Here is an 18,033-nt window from a genome sequence, read left to right on the forward strand (position 1 = left end):
AGATAGAAATATAAGATCTGATAATGTTGGAATCTTGACAGGTAACAGATTGATTTGGAGGAAAATTGTAGATAGGAAGTTAGTAATGAGGTAAATTTTTCGTGTAGTACTACGATATCCTGTACACCCCTTGAGGGTACAAGTCAGGAATTTGATGATGATGGGTACGTTTCCTGATAATAAAGATGTCATTGACATATCTCAACCATACATGTGGTTTTAAGGTTGCCTGAAAAACTGGACTCGTAGCACATATCCTTAAAGAAGAACATCGCATGGTAAATTAGGAAGTACTGTCATGCCCAAATTAAAGGAAAATTACCCTGAAAGTTGTCCAAGGAGTCCTCCAAGGTCATTTACTCAAAAGAAATACTAAATAGAAACCAAGGAAGGATCCTTCATGACATTTGAAAGTCACTAATTAATATGCATAACATTAAAGATCTCTCCTATGCCAGCAGTCATGTACAGAGTTTACACAACAATGTATAGACGGCAGTAACATATTTAATGATCCTCATGATTAAACTATGAACTAAAAAACTCTTCATAGATCTAAATCTGCACTAATGTAAATTAGATTTTGTAAGGGACAAGTGCTGCAAACGTGCCTCCTGTCCAAATGTCAGTTGAACATTCTGGTTCCTTGCCACGGCCACTGGGCAAAACTTTCATCCACCTGTTTCCAACACTCTCACATCGTGATGGTATATGTCATCTAACCCACAGAAAAGGCCATTAATGGCATCACTCCTCCTTTTTAATGCCTGCAGTGATGACACGGGCAGTTTCTCCCCCCCCCCCCCCCACACACACTACCAAGAACTGTTCACTGCATCTTCAGCCAGAAAAAAAAAACTCAAAGAATCCTTAATACCTGAACACAAACAAGGCATCCAAATCCTCATGGTATCCCACCTACTAACCCATAGCCTATTCAACTAGCATCTACTCTACAACACAGATACAGGACCAATTCAGCCCATCACAAAGAAAGGCATTAAAAGTTAAGTAACAAACCACCATCCAAATGCTCTCACTTCTGTTCTCTATCTCTAAAATTATGGAGAATGTCATCAACAACTATCTCCTGAATCACCTAAAGACATGTCTCAACTACTCAGTGATCCCCGCAATACAGATTCTGCCATTCACAAACTACAGCCATTTTCTAGCTTTAAACCCACCTCTGGACTCAAGCCATGGAGAAATTCAGAGAAACTCACGGTACTCTTGACATTTCAAAAGTATCTGATCAGGTTTGGCAAAGGGGCCTATTTAGCCAATTGCTATCCTATGATCTGCCTTCCACACTCTGCAACCAGATTGCCAACTTTCTCACTGGTTTTCTCACCAATGCAGGATTACTCCAGTATTCTATACTTTCACCCACTCTCTTCCTCTTGTATATAAATGATCCACTTTCTCAGATTTCAAATCATATCCATAATTTTACAATGCACCCCATTCCTCCTTTTAATTTGACAAACTTTGTAGTGCTCAACTGTTAGAATCCTCGAAACCTATCACAACCTATGTCCTGAACTCTGATCTCTTAGCTATATTTCAACAGGATAAGGAAAACACTATAGACTTTAATACCACTAACTCAGAGCTCACATCCCTCCATCTAACTTTTAATAATAACCCATTCCTCCTTATCATTTGAAAAACCTTGTAGTGCTCAACTGTTAGAATCCTCAAGATCTATCACAACCAATGTCATGAACTCTGAACTCCTAGCTATATTTCAACATGGCAAGGACAACACTAGATTTCAATATCACTGATATTCGGTCCTATCTCATCTCTTGCAAGAAAGAGTTCATAACCCCTCCATCTAACTTTTAATAATACACAGATATTCAAACATGATCTGAATTTCCTTTCTGTACTTACATATATCTCCAGCCTTTCCTGGCATAAACACATTTCAACCATAGCTTCTGCAGCAATCAAAATTCTGTACAATTTTTCTTCAAAAGACACTACTTAACACATTTAATGCTGCTAACTCTACACAAATTCCCAAATCTGCCAAATATTTGGAATATTATTCAATTTGGGGTGGTAGAAGAAAATCCTCTCTAAGACTGCTCAATTCTATTCAGAAAAGTGTAATCTGGTTAAATAATGATCTACCTCTCAAAGATCCACTTCAGTCCCCCTAACATAAGACAGTTTTGTTTTATGCCTGTTCTGCAGATACTGTCATGGACAGTGCTCTGCTGAATTATTCCTCAACTCTGCTTCAAAATCATAAGAACAGGAGCTGCTGTTAACCAATGCCCATAATCTCATCAAACCAACTTCTCTGCCTTCTCTTTCATTATCTACTTCTGTTCTATGGAACAGCCTCCTCCCCAAAAAACATAACCTTCAGTTGTTCAAAAAATAAAAAAAGGGAACAGATTCCTTCATTCTTTGACATTCAGTAATGGTTTATCAATTATATGTTACAGTTGTGAAGTTATCAAAAACATCTAATATGTGTAATTAATTGTTAATAGGCTTTTATTGTGTAAAACATTTATGTTCCAGTACTCCTGATGAGGTATTACGACTTATGAAACTTGTTAAGTTTTAATTGCTTATTTTTATTAAATTCTTTATTTAGGTAATAATGTGGTCTCAATACCAAAAAATTACCACAGAACAGGTAGTAACTCTTATTTATATGTGCATTTGTTATCTGTGTTTTTGCATATACGAGGGTGGTCTGAAAAGTTCTCGGCCTAATACTGAAAAAACGAATTTATAATTTCAAAATTATTTTTATTTTTCAACATAATCTCCCTTAAGACTAATACATTTATTCCAGCGATGCTCCAGCATCATAATCCCGTCCCTGTAGTGGTTCTCAGTAAGATCTGCATAATACCCCTCTACAGCTGCAATCGCCTCTTGATTCTCTCGAAGAGGTGATTGCAGCTGTTTCCCCAGATTTGGCTTCTTCAGAAGTCAGAAGAAGCCAAATATGGGGAATAGGGCAGATGTTCCAACAATTCATAGTGCAGATCCCTTAATTTTTCCATTGCCAAAACACCTTTGTGGAACTGACTTTGTCTTCTTTGGCACTGAACAACCGGCTTCTGTCCACTATTTTGACTGCTGTTTGGATTCTGGTGTGTAATGGTGAATACAAGTCTCATCCATAGTAATAAATCGATGCACAATATCAGTTTTATTCTTGTTAAAACATTCCAAGCACTGTGCAAAGATTTTTATGCGAGTGCGTTTTTGATCTGCTGCGAGCAAGCATGGCACCCATCTTCCAGGAAGCTTTTTCATTTGCAATTCTTCCTGCAAAACATATCCTATACATTCTTTTGAAATGCCAACAGTCTCAGCGATTTCATGCATTTTGACTCACTGGTCATGCAATACCATATCGTGCACTTGATCAATGATTTCTGGTGTTGTTACACTTTTTGGGCGTCTTTTATGTGGATCATCTTCAAAGCTGGTATGGCCATGTTTAAACTCAGCAGCCCATTTCTGCATTGTCGAAAACAAAGGAGAAGCGTGCCCATAAGCTTTTATGAACTTCAAACGTATTTCTCTAGGCGTTAAACCTTATTTTACAAAGAATTTTATAACCGCACGATACTCAATTTTATTCATTTCAAGGGATACAGACAACACTTTTGCTTCAGACAGCTGTATAAAACAAACTACTTTATAGAATGAGTTGCAATTTCACATGGATGCTTATGACAGATGTGCCAACTTAGAGAAAAAAAAAATCTTGCCAATAGTGTTGCCATCTATGGTCGAGAACTTTTCAGACCACCCTCGAACACAGTTTCATTTCAATACATAAGGACTACTGCTGTTTCCTATCTAATGTTGAGAAAGGTGGTTCCACTGCTATAAGAATCTCTATGCACAGCACAATCTCAACATGACTGGCAAAGCTGGAGAATTTCATTATCGCTTCAAAGCAAAGATAGCAGAAGGAGGTTACACACCAAAGAAGTGTGTAACCTCCTGAACTAGATGAAACTAGCCTGTTTTGGAAGCATATGCCCAGTCATACCTACATATCCAATGAAGAAAAAAGACAGTGCTAGATTCAGAGCTGCCAACGACCTCTGTGCATTGCTTTTGAGAGGCAATGCATTAGGGAACTACAAAATAAGACTTTTCGTGGTGTGTGTAACTCAGAAAACACACATTCACTGAATGAGTACGTAAAGGCACGAATGCATGTTGTTTGGAGAGTAAATCAGAAGGGCTGGATAACATCACGGATTTTCAGTGAATAGTTTTCAGGCAAGTTGCACAATGTACTAATCTTGAAAATGAAGAACTACTTTAAGAGTTATTTGTTTTATGCATACTGAATATTTTATTTACTAATCTTATGCATTAACTACTCCCTACACCACCTCGCCGAGGTGGATGAAATAGTGAGACCAAATTGCACTTCTTATCCATGTTATTCAATAGGTGTTACAGAATCATATCCAGATTTAGCTGGATGTCTATAGACGTCATGGCCGTTGGGGTGTTAATATGTTAAAAAACTAGGTGCATTTCCAATTAAAGTAATCTTGAAAGATAAGAATCTTGCTTGTTTGGGAATACAATTTCTAATATGACAGGTTATATGCCTTCCATTTTACACGATTTTGATATATGGAGTGATTTTCGAGAATTCAACCCCCCTCCCATGTATAATGTATAGGGTTACCTTTACTTAAAATCTATTATCCCATTGCTGCTATACCTATACTTAAAATCTATTATCCCATTGTTGCTCCTAACAGGCAAAGCATATTAGGATGAACAATATATAATGGTCATGCAATAGCTTCTTTGAAACCTATGCTCTGAGTTAATCCTACCTGCATAGTGTATTGTTGGTATTATAGCTGTCAATTGTGTGTTCTTCTGGACAGTCAGTAGAACACGCACACAATTTATAGGATGAAAAATCTGAGTTTCTGGAATAGAAAACTCTGCAATCTCCATACGAGATACCTAACTCACCTCCAACTGAAAAGCCCTGAAAAAGGGTTCAAGATCTAGATGGGATTTGAATGCAGGCCTTTCTAAGCAAAGTGCACCAATGAAACAGAAAGAGGAAAAGAGAAACTATATTCTAACACTTATTTTTATATTTTATTTAATTTGTATATATGAGTCTACACTCAGTGAAGATAAAAACAAAATGACCTCGAACAAGAACAGTCACATGAATGGAGGATGACAATGGCACTGTTTGTGTGGTAGATAGAACTGTGCACCAAAATCTATTCAAGGCCATATATTTGGCTCGGTTACAGTTACCCAAATTCCAGAAAACTTGTACTGCTTCCAGGAACAGTCTTTTTGAATTAAACAGGACCAGTATTGCACTTGTAATACCAGGCTCTACTTATATCATTCCAACAAAATGGATAAAAATAAAAATAAATAAAAAACCCTTTGCCAAACACCTTAAAAGAACAAGAAACTCCACCACCCAACCCAAACCAGACTACACATACACTATACCTTAGCCTTATAACAAAAGTACAACTAAACTGGCATCTCTTCCGAAGCAACACAAATCAGAACAGTATACAGACCTTTAAACAAAGTATCTACCTTCCTAAGTGAAACCAAGGATCACTAGGATTCCCCCCACCCCCAAGTGTCTACAGCATCTCCTGCTAGTGTGGAACTTAATAATACAGACAGACAAAATAGACCACCTTGGTCAGGAAAAAGAAAATATATCCAGAATTAACAACATAAAAGTTGGTCACAAACTAGGCTACTCCACAAATCCCAGCTTAAATCAGAGAGACTGTTACTGGAAGCAGTACAAGTTCTACAGAATCTGCGTAACTGTAACACAACCAATGGTATGATTTGAATAGATATTGGAGCACCATATATACCCATCATCCTTAATACCAGGAATCACAACGAGCACCACCGTCACCCTCCATGCATATGATAGAGCTTGTTATCTAGGTCATTTTGTGTCTTCAGTGAGTGTGTATTGTTAAAATGCCTGTGATAATAGTGAAACATCAGCTTGAAAATAACTAATTTTTGTCAGTATACTGCTTATTTGCATTCTGGTGTCTACACAGTTTTCTGTTCCAGAAATTTCAACATGAATAATCTCCCTATCCCTTGTTGGATTAGAAAAAAAAAGCAGGTGATCAAATAGCAAAAATCAGAGATACAAGAATTCTGAAAAAAAGTAGAACAGACAGCATAACTGGCAAAAGCATATTAAAAGATTAAAAAAAGAAGACTGCAACTAAAAAAAAGATAGAAGATTAAAATAAAAGAGCTAGTCAAATTAAAATGACAAATGCAATAATTTGGAGAAGAAAAAAAGAAACAATTGGAAACTAGTCATATTGATTATATTATGCACCAAAAAATTATACTGAAATTTTTAAATGAAGTAAAGTTTAAATTAGTAATTATTTTAGCAGCAGCAAATCATTAAAAATGCAGTAAAACATTCTCCTCAAAATGTTATAGATAATGAATGAATAAATAAAAATTCTACAGAATTCTGGATATTTAATACTAATTTTATATTTATCACCCCCTCCTCCAATAAAAGGAAGTAATGTTTATTTATTTGTAGACTAATTTCATACATACTTTTTCTTATAATCCAATGCCAAATTTTTAAAATAGTCTCTCTCTTCTTCTACAGTTGCAAATTCAGGGAAATGTTCTTCCATTTGATCAAGTTAATAGCAAAGATTACCTGTAAATAAATGTGAATAAAATAAATTCAACATTCAGTTACTTCATAAACAGAGATCAATCCCAATCAAGGGAAATTCTAGCATCTGATAAATGGTTTAATTTGTTTCAATTCACACCTCCATATAGGAAGAATCTTCAATAGATTAGGTGACAATATATTTGCTACAATTTAAATGGCACTAGTGTTATGCTTCTCTATTCTCCTTTCTGGATCATAAAGCATGCTTAATTACAGTGCTAGAACAGGCTTATTGCAACTGTAATCTTTTAGGAAGAGTTGAATATATCTTGCATCTTTATGGATTATTTCATTCCTTCCTGTGAGATGAAGGTAAGGTTCAGATCTTGTGTTCTGATTTTGCATGCAATAGAAATACAAGCATACTCTCACAGTATTCCCCACATTCTGCTTATCATGTTACTAGTAGACACGATATCTTTACTATGTCATGTTACAGATGACATTGCAAAGATAATTACAAACATGTTAAGTGCTTCAGTAACAATTCTGCCATTTTTATGATTAACTGCTACAAGTCTGCAAGATGGAAATCGATAACAGAATCAATAAAGCTGGTATGGTAGGAAGTCAAATGAATAAATTTATATGGAATAAGAGAGAAATTAGCCAAAACATTAAATTAGTTGTATACAAGACAGTGTTTAAACCAATTTTAACTTGTGGATCTGAGAGCTGGGTAAGAAGTAAAACACTTGAAGAAAAGACTAGAGACCGCAAATATGAGAGTCCTGAGAAAGATTAGGGGCATAATCAGATTGGCATCAATGGCAATATCATATTAAAAACGAGGATATTAGGAAAGAACTTGATATTGTCAGCATCCAGGAATGCATTAGTAGAGCTAATTTCAGGTGGTATGGTCACTTAAGCAGAATGGGAGAGGAAAATTAGCAAAATAAGTGTTCTCTGCCAGGTTGGCAGGAAAACAACTCAGAGGAAGACCAAGATATAGGTGGATTGTTACGGTACAAAGTGCTTTAGACAATAGAAATATAAGATCTGATAGTATTGGAGTCTTGACATTTCACAGACTGATTTGGAATAAAATTGTAGATAGGAAGTTAGTAATGATGTAAATTTTTCATGTAGTACTGTCATATCCTGTACACCCCTTGAGGGTATATATATCAGGAATTTGATGATGACAGTTTTAGTGTTGGATGAGGGTAGGAATTTATGTGTATATATTGGCTAGTATGTGTCTGTTTCTGGTAAACAGTGAAGGAGAGACTGCCAGAATGAAGACATGTGACAAGTGTATCTAGAAATGGAAGTGTGTTCTGCTTTTCAATCTCAATTGTGAACTGTATGCATTTGTGTTGTTTGTTTAGGTGGTTGAGGAAAGTGTCTAATGTCTGGTGGTCATGGGTCCAGTTAGCGAAAACATCGTCAACATATCTAAAGCCCGACTTTGGGTTTTAAAGGAGAGGAATCTAGAGCATGCTGCTTAAAATATTCCATATAAAAGTTAGCAATAGAGGGGTGATAATTCGAGGCCATGGCTGTGCATTCTTTTTGTTGGTAGAAAGCATTTTGCCACACAAAATAACCAGAACATAATGCATGCGCAAAGAGCGCCGTGATATCTGGATGGAATTTATCCTGTAAAAGAAGGACTGTGTCATTGATCGGGACATTCATAAAGAGGGCAGAGACGTAGGCAGAGGGCTAACACTTACTAATAAATTATCTTTTTCTAATGTAATGTCTTTGATTATGTTTATAAAGTGTTGTGTGTTTCTGATATAGGAGGGGGGAATGACCTACCCACTCCTTGAGTGTTGACTCGAATTTCTTGGCTAGGTGATAATTCGAGTCAACACTCAAGGAGTGGGTAGGTCATTCCCCCCCTCCTATATCAGAAACACACAGGTCATTCCCCCCCTCCTATATCAGAAACGGCCGGAGTGGTGTGTTTTGTTTGTGTATCTTTCGGAGACCATAAATTCTTGGAGAACGAGAATAGTGCGGAAGAAATTTTTTGACTGTATCTTCGGGCCATGTAGTAATTGATTTAAGTAGCTTCTCTGTTTTCTTTTTTATTCTATTTGTTGGGTCATAGTTAACAAGTTGATGTATACTGTGTCCGAGACTAGCAGATTCATTTTTTCTAAATATGTAATGTGGGGAGCAAGTGATGTTTAGACAGTTGAGCTTGGCAAGTGCAAGAAGAATGATTGTTATGGGAGATATTAACTACAGCAGTATAAGCTGGGAAGAAGAAAATGCATGTAGTTATAAGGGAATGGAATTTCTAGAATTCTTGAGGAACAAATGTCTTAGGCAACATGTAATAGAGGGAACAAGAGGTTCAAGGGTTTTGGATTTGATCATTGCATCAGAAGAGCTCATAATAAGTGAGATGACATCTCTACAAGTGATTTTATCAAGGTGATTATAATAGGGGGTGCTTAAGGGTCAAAGCTATATAACTGAGAGGAGACCTCCACATAGCCTTTACAGGAATGCGGAGAACCGACCAGGGCTTCGGACCTAATGTACAATCCTCACCTTCTCGTGGTGCATCTTGTTAGGTATCTACCTGGATACTGAGAGAACAAGGATGGGCTAGCAATTTGGGATTTAGCCAACCAAATTGTATTCATATTGGCTTCAACCAAATTATCAAATGATGGTACAACATGACAAAATTTCATGCCAGCTGGAACGTCGCCAGGTTAAACAAGACCCCTGTTGTTTTCGCCACGGAACCAGGGCAAACAGCAAAAAGTCAGCTACTGGAACAAATCCTAAAATCCACCCCAATTCAACATCACGAGAGTTAAAGATCGGTACTATCGACATAAGAAGCCTGCATGGCAAAGAAATGGAACCAGCTGAGGAATTGGATAAGTAGCAGATCAACATAATAGGGGTGACTGAAACAAAAAAGGCAAAAACTAGTGAGATCTTTCTGAGCAATAAATATAAAATGTTATATTCAGGCAATGACAATCAAGGAAAAGAAGGAGTAGCCATAGTATTCAACACTAAATACGAGGCTAATCTTGAATAGCAGGCGGTCTCAAGAAGGGTGTTGTCGACAAATATGAGAATGGGGAACTGGACAATGAGACTTATTTGTGCCTATGGTTCCATTCCACAGAAGGTATTACTAAGGTAGAAGTGGAGGAATGTTTTGAGGATTTAGAGAAAGCAACTGACACAATGAAAAAGGAAAAGGTGGTCCTTGTTGGGAATCTTAATAGCAGAGCAGGAAATGATTGTCAGACATACAAAAATATTTTTGTATTTTATATTTTGTAATAATAATGGCAAATAACTGTTGGATTTCTGCACAGGACATGGACTGGTTATTACTAACACTATGTTCCAACATAAAAATGTGCTCAAATTCACATGGAGAGAAGAGGCAAGGAATAAGAAAAGTCTCATTGACTATGTTATTGTTGATAGTGATGTTTTCTCCCTGGTGCAGGACACCAGGGTGTACAGAGGATTTGAAATTGGAAGCGAATTATTTAGTCTTGAGCAGAATAAAATTGAATTTAATATTGAAAAGAATAACATGTAAGAAAGTTTTAAAGCGAATAAAAGTTGAGCAGTACTCAGATGTGAATGGTAGACTAAAATACATAAATATTAGTAAAAAAAAATGAGTTTAAAAACAAGAACCAAACCTTGGAGATTCAATGGCCAGCCCTGAAGAAAACAATGACTGATTCAGCCAGAGAGGCATTTGGTGAGATTTTCTGCAAGGATAGAAAAATCAGAACTCCATGGTGGACATAGGTAGTAAAAGAGACAGTGAAGGAAAAGAAGAAAGCATACCAAATGTTCTGTCAAATAAGTCAGCTTGTGCTCTTAGAGAATAGAGACAAATGTAAGAAAGCTAAACACTGTGTAAAACCAACTAAACAAAAATCATGGGAGGACTTTGGCAAGAACCTAGAGAATAAATATCAAGAAGGTGGCAAGATATTCTAGAGATTGTTGAAGATGTTCAGAAATGTAGGAAAGAGTGCTGTAAAAGAAATTGCAGATGATAAAGGTTACATGCAAAGAGGAGAAAAAGATATCATTAAGTATGGAATAATTACTTCGAAAAATTACTAAATGAAACAAGTAGTGATGACAGCACAGTGGTAAAAAACACTGACATTGCCTGCAATCAGGAAAAGCTTGGATACATATCAAGTATGGATATATATCCATACTTGAAGTAGGAAAAGCAATCAAAAGCCTGAAATGTGGAAAGGCAGCAGGAGTAGATGATATCCGAACAGAAATGCTCAACTATGGAGGTATAAAAGTCTTACAGTGGCTGCACTGAATAGTTCAGAATGCCTGGACAGAGGAATGAATTCCATATGATTCGAGTAGAGCTCTCATAGTACCCATATATGAAAAGAGAAATAAAACTAAATGTGAGAATTACAGAGGTATTTCATTACTGAGTGTTCCTGGTAAGATATACAGTAAATCATCGATTTAACGGACTAATAGGGGATAAGGGGTATCCGTTAAATCGCAAATTTTTTTAAAATAACTGCAATTTTATCAATATTAGCACTGTGATAACAAAAAAATTGTTTTACACACAGTTTTAGATAAGTTAATGTGAAATTAATGTTCGATGTTGGTTTAGGTAATCGTGCTTTGAAAAACCTATCAAGATTTTTTTTTGACCTTTTGAATTCTGCTTTTTTTTTTTTAATAATTAACTCCCTAAAATTACAAAAATCTGTGTAATAAAACTAGCACAGAAAGTCACGCCATGCGACAAAATAACCAATTACAGTGCAATTGGTGTGATCACGCCCTAATCATTCACCGAACATTTTTATGAGCGGTGACTCATTTATGTCGGCAAAATTACTACAGTATTTTCTAATATATGATGGCCTATTCACCAAAATTTGTTAAAAATAACAGGAAATTAATAACAAAAAATAACTTGCTAATTTAATTATAAGCAAATCTTGGTTAAAAGCATTTTAAAATCAACAGGGTGTTAATTTTCATATGTAACATACGGACAGGAAATTTTGTCCGTTAAATCCGAAGGCTGTTAAATCAAGGGTTTACTGTATGTGCAAGTATACTTGAGAAACGGTTGAGAATGATTGTAGAAGAGAAACTTAGTGAAGAATAAGCTAGATTCACGTCAAATAGAGGCTGCAGCATCAGATTTTCACTTTACGACAGATAGTTGAGAAATCATGGGAATATAACAGCGATCGCCATTTAAATTTTGTAGATCTGGGCAAGTCACATGACAAGGTGCCATGAGAGAAGCTATTCAAAATGCTACATTTATATGGTGTCAATAGGGCATTATATCAAGCAACACTTGGTCTTTCTTTGAGTTGTAAGTCTGCAGTTAGAATTGAAGGAAGCACGGGAAGATGGTTTAATGATAAATATGGTGTCAGATAAGGATGTACATTATCCCCTCTGTTATTCATTATCTATATGGATCACATTATGAAGGAAAGTGGTATTAAACCTGATATCAAAATTGGAGATGTTAATCTCAGCTGTTTGCTTTATGCAGATGATGTTATATTTCTAAATAAATCAGCTGCAAGTCTGCAAGATTCCCTGACTTAATTGAATGACTGTTGTAATACATATGGTATGAAGGTCAGCATTAAAAAGACAAAGACAATGAAAATAGGCAGAAACACTGAAAATATCAACTGCATTGTGAATGGAGAACCTATAGAACATGTAAAACATTTCAGCTCTTAGGCACGGTTTTTAGTGAAGATGGTAAATTAAATATAGAAATAGACAACATAATCAACAAAGCTGGTATGGTAGAAAATCAACTGAATAAATTTATATGGAATAAGAGAGAAATTAGCCAAGACACTAATTTAGCTGTATACAAGACAGTGTTCAAACCAATTTTAACTTATGCATCTGAGAGCTGGGTTGCAAGTAAAACACTTGACCAAGGACTAGAGACCGCAGATATGAGAGTCCTGAGAAAGATTAGAGGCGTGAACAGATGGCATCAATGGCAATATCATATTAAAAACGATGATATTAGGAAAGAATTTGACATTGTCAGCATCCAGGAATGCGTGAGCACAGCTAATCTCAGATTGTATGGTCACTTAAACAGAATGGGAGAGGAAAGATTAGCAAAACAAGTGTTCTTTGCCAGGTTGGCAGGAAAATGACCCAGAGGAAGACCAAGATATAGATGGATTGATACAGAAAAAGTGCCTTAAAAGACAGAAATATAAGATCTGATAACGTTGGAGTCTTTACAAGGAAGAGACTGATTTGGAGGAAAATTGTAGATAGGAAGTTAGTAATGATGTAAATTTTTCATGTAGTACTATCATATCCTGTACACCCATTGAGTGTATATACCAGGAACTTGATGATGTGATTATAATAGTCTTCATGCAATTTTCACCATTATTATTCTATCACTGTGATATTCCTCATCACTATTGCTACAATTTGTATGTAATTGGCCACCTGAATATACAATTCTATGGTTTTTTTCTTTGAATTTTCCAGCTTCTTTCCTTCTTACTTCACCAAGTCCTATAATGTTTATGAGGATTGTTTGAAAAGTTTGGTAAAAAAAATAAGTTAATCACATTTTTTTTATAGCAAAAATCACCTTAATTTCTCAACATAGTCTCCATTGAGGTCTATACATTTGGTCCGGCAAGTTTCCAATTTTTTCATCCCTTCTAAAAAGTAAGATTTGTCAAATTGTGCAAAATAGTTATTGATAGCCTTGATGGCATCCTCGTTCAAAGAAAATTTTTTCCTACTAAGCCAAATTTTTAAGTTTGGGAACAAGAAGTTGTCACACGGCTAAGTCCGAAGAATACGGTGTATGTGGAACCAATTCAAACCTCAATTCTTGCAATTTTGCCATTGCAATGGCCGATATGTGGGACGGTACATTGTCTTGATGAAAGAGCACTTTTTTGTGCGCCAATCTTGGCTGTTTTTCTTCAGTTCTTCTTTTAAACGGTCCAACAATGACGCATAATAGACTCCTGCTATTGTCTTACAATTTTAAAAATAGTTTATCATGATAATTACTTGGGAATCCCAAAAAACAGTGGCCATCACCTTCCCAGCTGACAAGACGATCTTCGTTTTTTTTTTTGTGCTCTTTCACCAGGCATTGTCCACTGTTTTGACCGCTGCTTAGATTCAGGTGTGTAGTGGTGGATCCAAGTTTCATCTACAGTCACGAATCGGCACAAAAAATCCTGCGAATTGCAATTAAACATCGCCAAACACTGCATTGAAATGTTTTTTCGCATGCGTTTTTGATCGACAGTCAACAATTGCAGCACCCATTGTGCACAAGCTTTTTCGTGTGCAATTTTTCGTGCAGGATATTACACACCCATTCAGTTGAGATGCCTACAATCTCACGCATTTTCACTCGGCGGTCTTCCATAACAATGACATGGATTTTGTCAATCATTTCCTTCGTAGAGACTTCCGTTGGGAGTCCGGAGCATGCTTCATCTTCGATAGACTTACCACCACGTTTTAACTCATTTATCCAAAAATAAATAGTCTTTAATGCTGGTGCAGGATCCCCATGAACTTGGCTTTAATCTGTGCGGTCATCTACCTCTTCAAATAAAAGTGTTTTATCACTGCACGAAACTCGTTTTTCTCCATTTTTAAGAAAAATGTGAACACGGTCATTTTAAATGTTTTCCAAATGAGAACTATACATTGCACATTTTTTGCTATGATATGTGCCAACACCAGTATGAATGAATGAATTGTGTCATTGTCTCTAGTGGAAAATTACCAAACTTTTCAAACAACCCTGGTATTCTCATATTTTCCACTTCTTGGAGAAGGTTGTCAGTTTTCCAGATTGGTTCAATATTCTAACATTCCATGCTGCTATTCTTATGATTTTACTGCTCATCTTTGAACGGCCTCATCTGTTGATTTCTTCCCATTTGGGTTTGGGATAGCATTATCTATTGCACTAGCAATACATGGCCATGATGCATTTTCAAATTCTTCTTCTTCCCTGTTTTTATCTTTGGGATGTTATGGTTGCAGGGGTCCCAATCATTACTCCAGTGCTTTTCAAGTTTTTGGTTTGATTCATGGTTGACTATGGGTATAAGGAGAATGTGGTGAAAACCCTATCTTTTCCACATTATTGTGTCTAGGTCATTCCTAGCATAGAGTACAGTCAACTTTTGCAATCATATCTATATAATAAACACATGTTGTTTTTGTTTTGCTTTGGATACCTCCCCAGGGGCTCACTTTTAGAACAGATCAATTCTATAAGCAAATATTAATGAATATCAGTTGAATGTTTCGAAATGTAAGGTTATGGATAAGGGACATTGCAAGCAGTATAGCATATTAATAAAAATTTGCTGCAAGTAGTCAATGAAGCGAGATACCTGAGGATTACAGTGGACAGTGAGATAACATTTCGGACACACTACAAAGTTATCACATCGAATAAATGCACTGTATAAAGTCACTTTACAAGGTTCTGATAAGACCACATCTGGACTACTGTGCACAGATATGGTCACCTGAGATCAGAAGAGAGTTGAAAAAATCCAGAGGTGAGTGACCAAGATTACAGCTGGCCTATGGAATTATGCATATGAGAACATGCCGAGGGAATATGGTCTTTAAAGTTTGAAGAATAGACAAATGAGGTATAATAGAAACAAACAAATTAGTAAGAGGTACTTACAATGCAGATATCAGATATATTGCAGCTTGTGACTGGTGCATAGAGAACTAGTGGTCATCTCTGGAAACTGGATGAGTCTGTAGCATGTGAGGTGCAGATTCTTTCTTGTGATGAGAGGTGAGTAAATGAGCTACTGTTAGATCTTGTCAGTGCATCTTTGGTGAATGTGTTCAAAGAGGAATATGACAGTTATTTATGTATGAGTGACTAGTCTTGGAATGCCTGGAGGAGCAACATCTGTCAGTCAACATTACTGAAAGTAATAAAAAGCTACAATTATGCATAACCAGTATATGAAAAAAGGTGGTGGAAATTTTATTATAAGTTAAACCTTAAATTTTGTTGTTATAAAATCATAAATGAAGAAAAAGATAGTAGATATACTACCAAAAAATAAAGTTGAGAGTTGCACATAATATATAACATTCTGGTTACAAATTTGCTAAGTGTTGTTTGCAGCAGGTAAATCAAATTTATATTGTAACCGCAGTATGCAGATCCCTGAAATGTATGCTTAGTTACATGCTCCACTGTCCACCTCTCATCCAGAATGTTAGAATAATGCTAACTTTCTATACCATTCATCTACTTTACCTCCTGCACAGATGAAAGATAATTCACTTCCTGTCATAGCAGAAAGTAATGTCTCTTGTAATGTCTACAAGAAACATAAAAAGAATCTTGAACAACCTAGATAGCAAAAAGGCTTGAGATCTTGATAATAACCTTCAGATGTACTGAAGAGAAGTGCCTCCTAAACTAACATCTGTCCTATAATGTCATTACACTCTTTTAAACTCAACTAGTACTTATCTCTATACATGGAAACAAGCATATATCCAACCTATTCCAAAAAAAATAAAATAAAATAAAAGTTTGTTGATAAGCTATCATCCCATTGCCCTCTATATCAGTGATCTCCAAAATGATACAGAAGGCCATCAATCATCAGAACAGATTTCATCACTGAGCACTGATGGCAAATCTCATAGCCTACATCTCTCTCTCTCTCACACACACACACACACACACACACACTACTAGACATGCCAATAGGTTGGAGAAATGTGTTCCCATTCTAGACATTTCTGGAAAATTCGATCATCTATGACATTAAAGCCTATTCAGCATATTACCATCCTTCTTTTTTTTTTTTTTTAACATATATATATATGTTAAAAGTATTAAATGACTAAAGACCGAGATTAACATAAAAGGTTTTAATTGCACAACTAGTTTCATCTTACATAGCCTTCTTCAGGTGCTAAAAACATATAAGAATCCCAGTAAGAAACTGTAAAGAAAGTGGATCTGAACAGTATTAAAAAACGCAGCAGAAACACTATAGAAGCTAAAGCCTAGATGAGTTTAAAGAGAAGAACAATCTCCAACTGTATTATTAGGCACGTGTGTGCATCCATGATCTTGTGCACGCCAATATTGAATGGCAGAGCTGTGGCAGTCTGATAACTTGTAGCTTAAATTATTATGTATTATTATTAAATTAGATATTATACATATATATATATATATATATATAATATCTGACTCACACACAAAAGGTTGCCCAACCTATGAATATCAGTGCAATGCATGGGCAAGATGGTAAGAGGAATCTGTTCATATATTTTTATTTTATTTTATTTTTATTTGTACTGAAGATTGTATTCTTTGGGAAAGGGTCCAAGTTTCAAGCTGGATTGTAAATGGTGGTTAGCAGCAGCTCTTTCTTTTTTTATGATTTTTGGAGGCAAGCGAGGAATGATAGTGGCCAATTCAGCAGAGCATCATCTGTGGAAGTATCTGTAGAACAAGCATAAGACAGAAATTGAATTTCTGTGAAAGAGGGATTGAAGTGGATTCATAACAGAGGGATCATTAACTAACTGGAATGCTCTCTTTTGGAGCGCATTGAGTAATCTTGGAAAGGATTTTGGTGCACCAACCCATATAAGTGAGCAATATTACAAAGTTGGGAAGATTTCAGATTTCTATAGAGTTAGCCATTGTAAAGGGCTCAAGTAGTGCCTCGAGCTGAAAAGTACGCCAAGTGTTAGTTGCATAAGCTATGAATGAGATGCGTTTGTGCCAGGAAAGGTAGGAGGTGAAGGTTGGCTTAAGGCTGAAAATCTGATCATGTTTAGATATCAAGTTTTTATTAAAGGTTAGTGGAAGGGGATGAAAGCTCTTTTCTGAGAGACATTAGATAGGATTGAGTTAGAAGGAAAAGAGTGGGCAAGAATACAGATCCCAGAGGTACTCTTACATTGGTATATAAATCTGAGGAGAAGGAACCATCAATCATAACACAGTGGTGACATTAAAGTCTACAAGATTGTCCTCGCCCCACTGAGATATAACTAGGAGATTGGAGTTCAGGACAACTGGTCACTACAACGTCTGTCAAAAGAAAAGAAGAAATCCAGTGTACAGTCAGCTGCGAAGCTATGCAGACACTTGGAAGTCTGTGAAAGCAGGTCATTTATACATAGAAGGAAAAGAGTGGGCAAGAATGCAGATCCCAGAGGTACTCTTACATTGGTATATTGGTAGATAAATCTAAGGAGAAGGAACCATCAATCAT

At 36.1% G+C, this 18,033-nt stretch overlaps 1 protein-coding gene across 9 annotated transcripts in view; it reads right to left on the bottom strand.

Moving 5' to 3' along the window:
* Positions 1-18,033, bottom strand: part of LOC150102845 (nuclear distribution protein nudE-like 1-B) — a 303,402-nt gene that overhangs the window by 227,328 nt on the left and 58,041 nt on the right. For 8 of the 9 annotated variants that reach the window (XM_090398534.1, XM_090398535.1, XM_090398533.1 and 5 more), the window contains 2 exons: positions 15,450-15,702; positions 6,619-6,727 (listed from right to left, as the gene is read on the bottom strand). In XM_090398534.1, the coding sequence (XP_090254660.1) occupies positions 6,619-6,701 (83 nt within the window). In that variant the 5' untranslated portion in view covers positions 6,702-6,727; positions 15,450-15,702. The remainder of the gene's footprint in view (positions 1-6,618; positions 6,728-15,449; positions 15,703-18,033) is intronic. The other variant, XM_090398538.1, reaches the window with a different exon arrangement.

Source organism: Typopeltis vanoorti, chromosome 9 (genome assembly GCF_054136105.1).
Source record: "Typopeltis vanoorti isolate ZY-2024b chromosome 9, IOZ_Tvanoo_1.0, whole genome shotgun sequence".
NCBI classification, from domain to species: domain Eukaryota; kingdom Metazoa; phylum Arthropoda; class Arachnida; order Uropygi; family Thelyphonidae; genus Typopeltis; species Typopeltis vanoorti.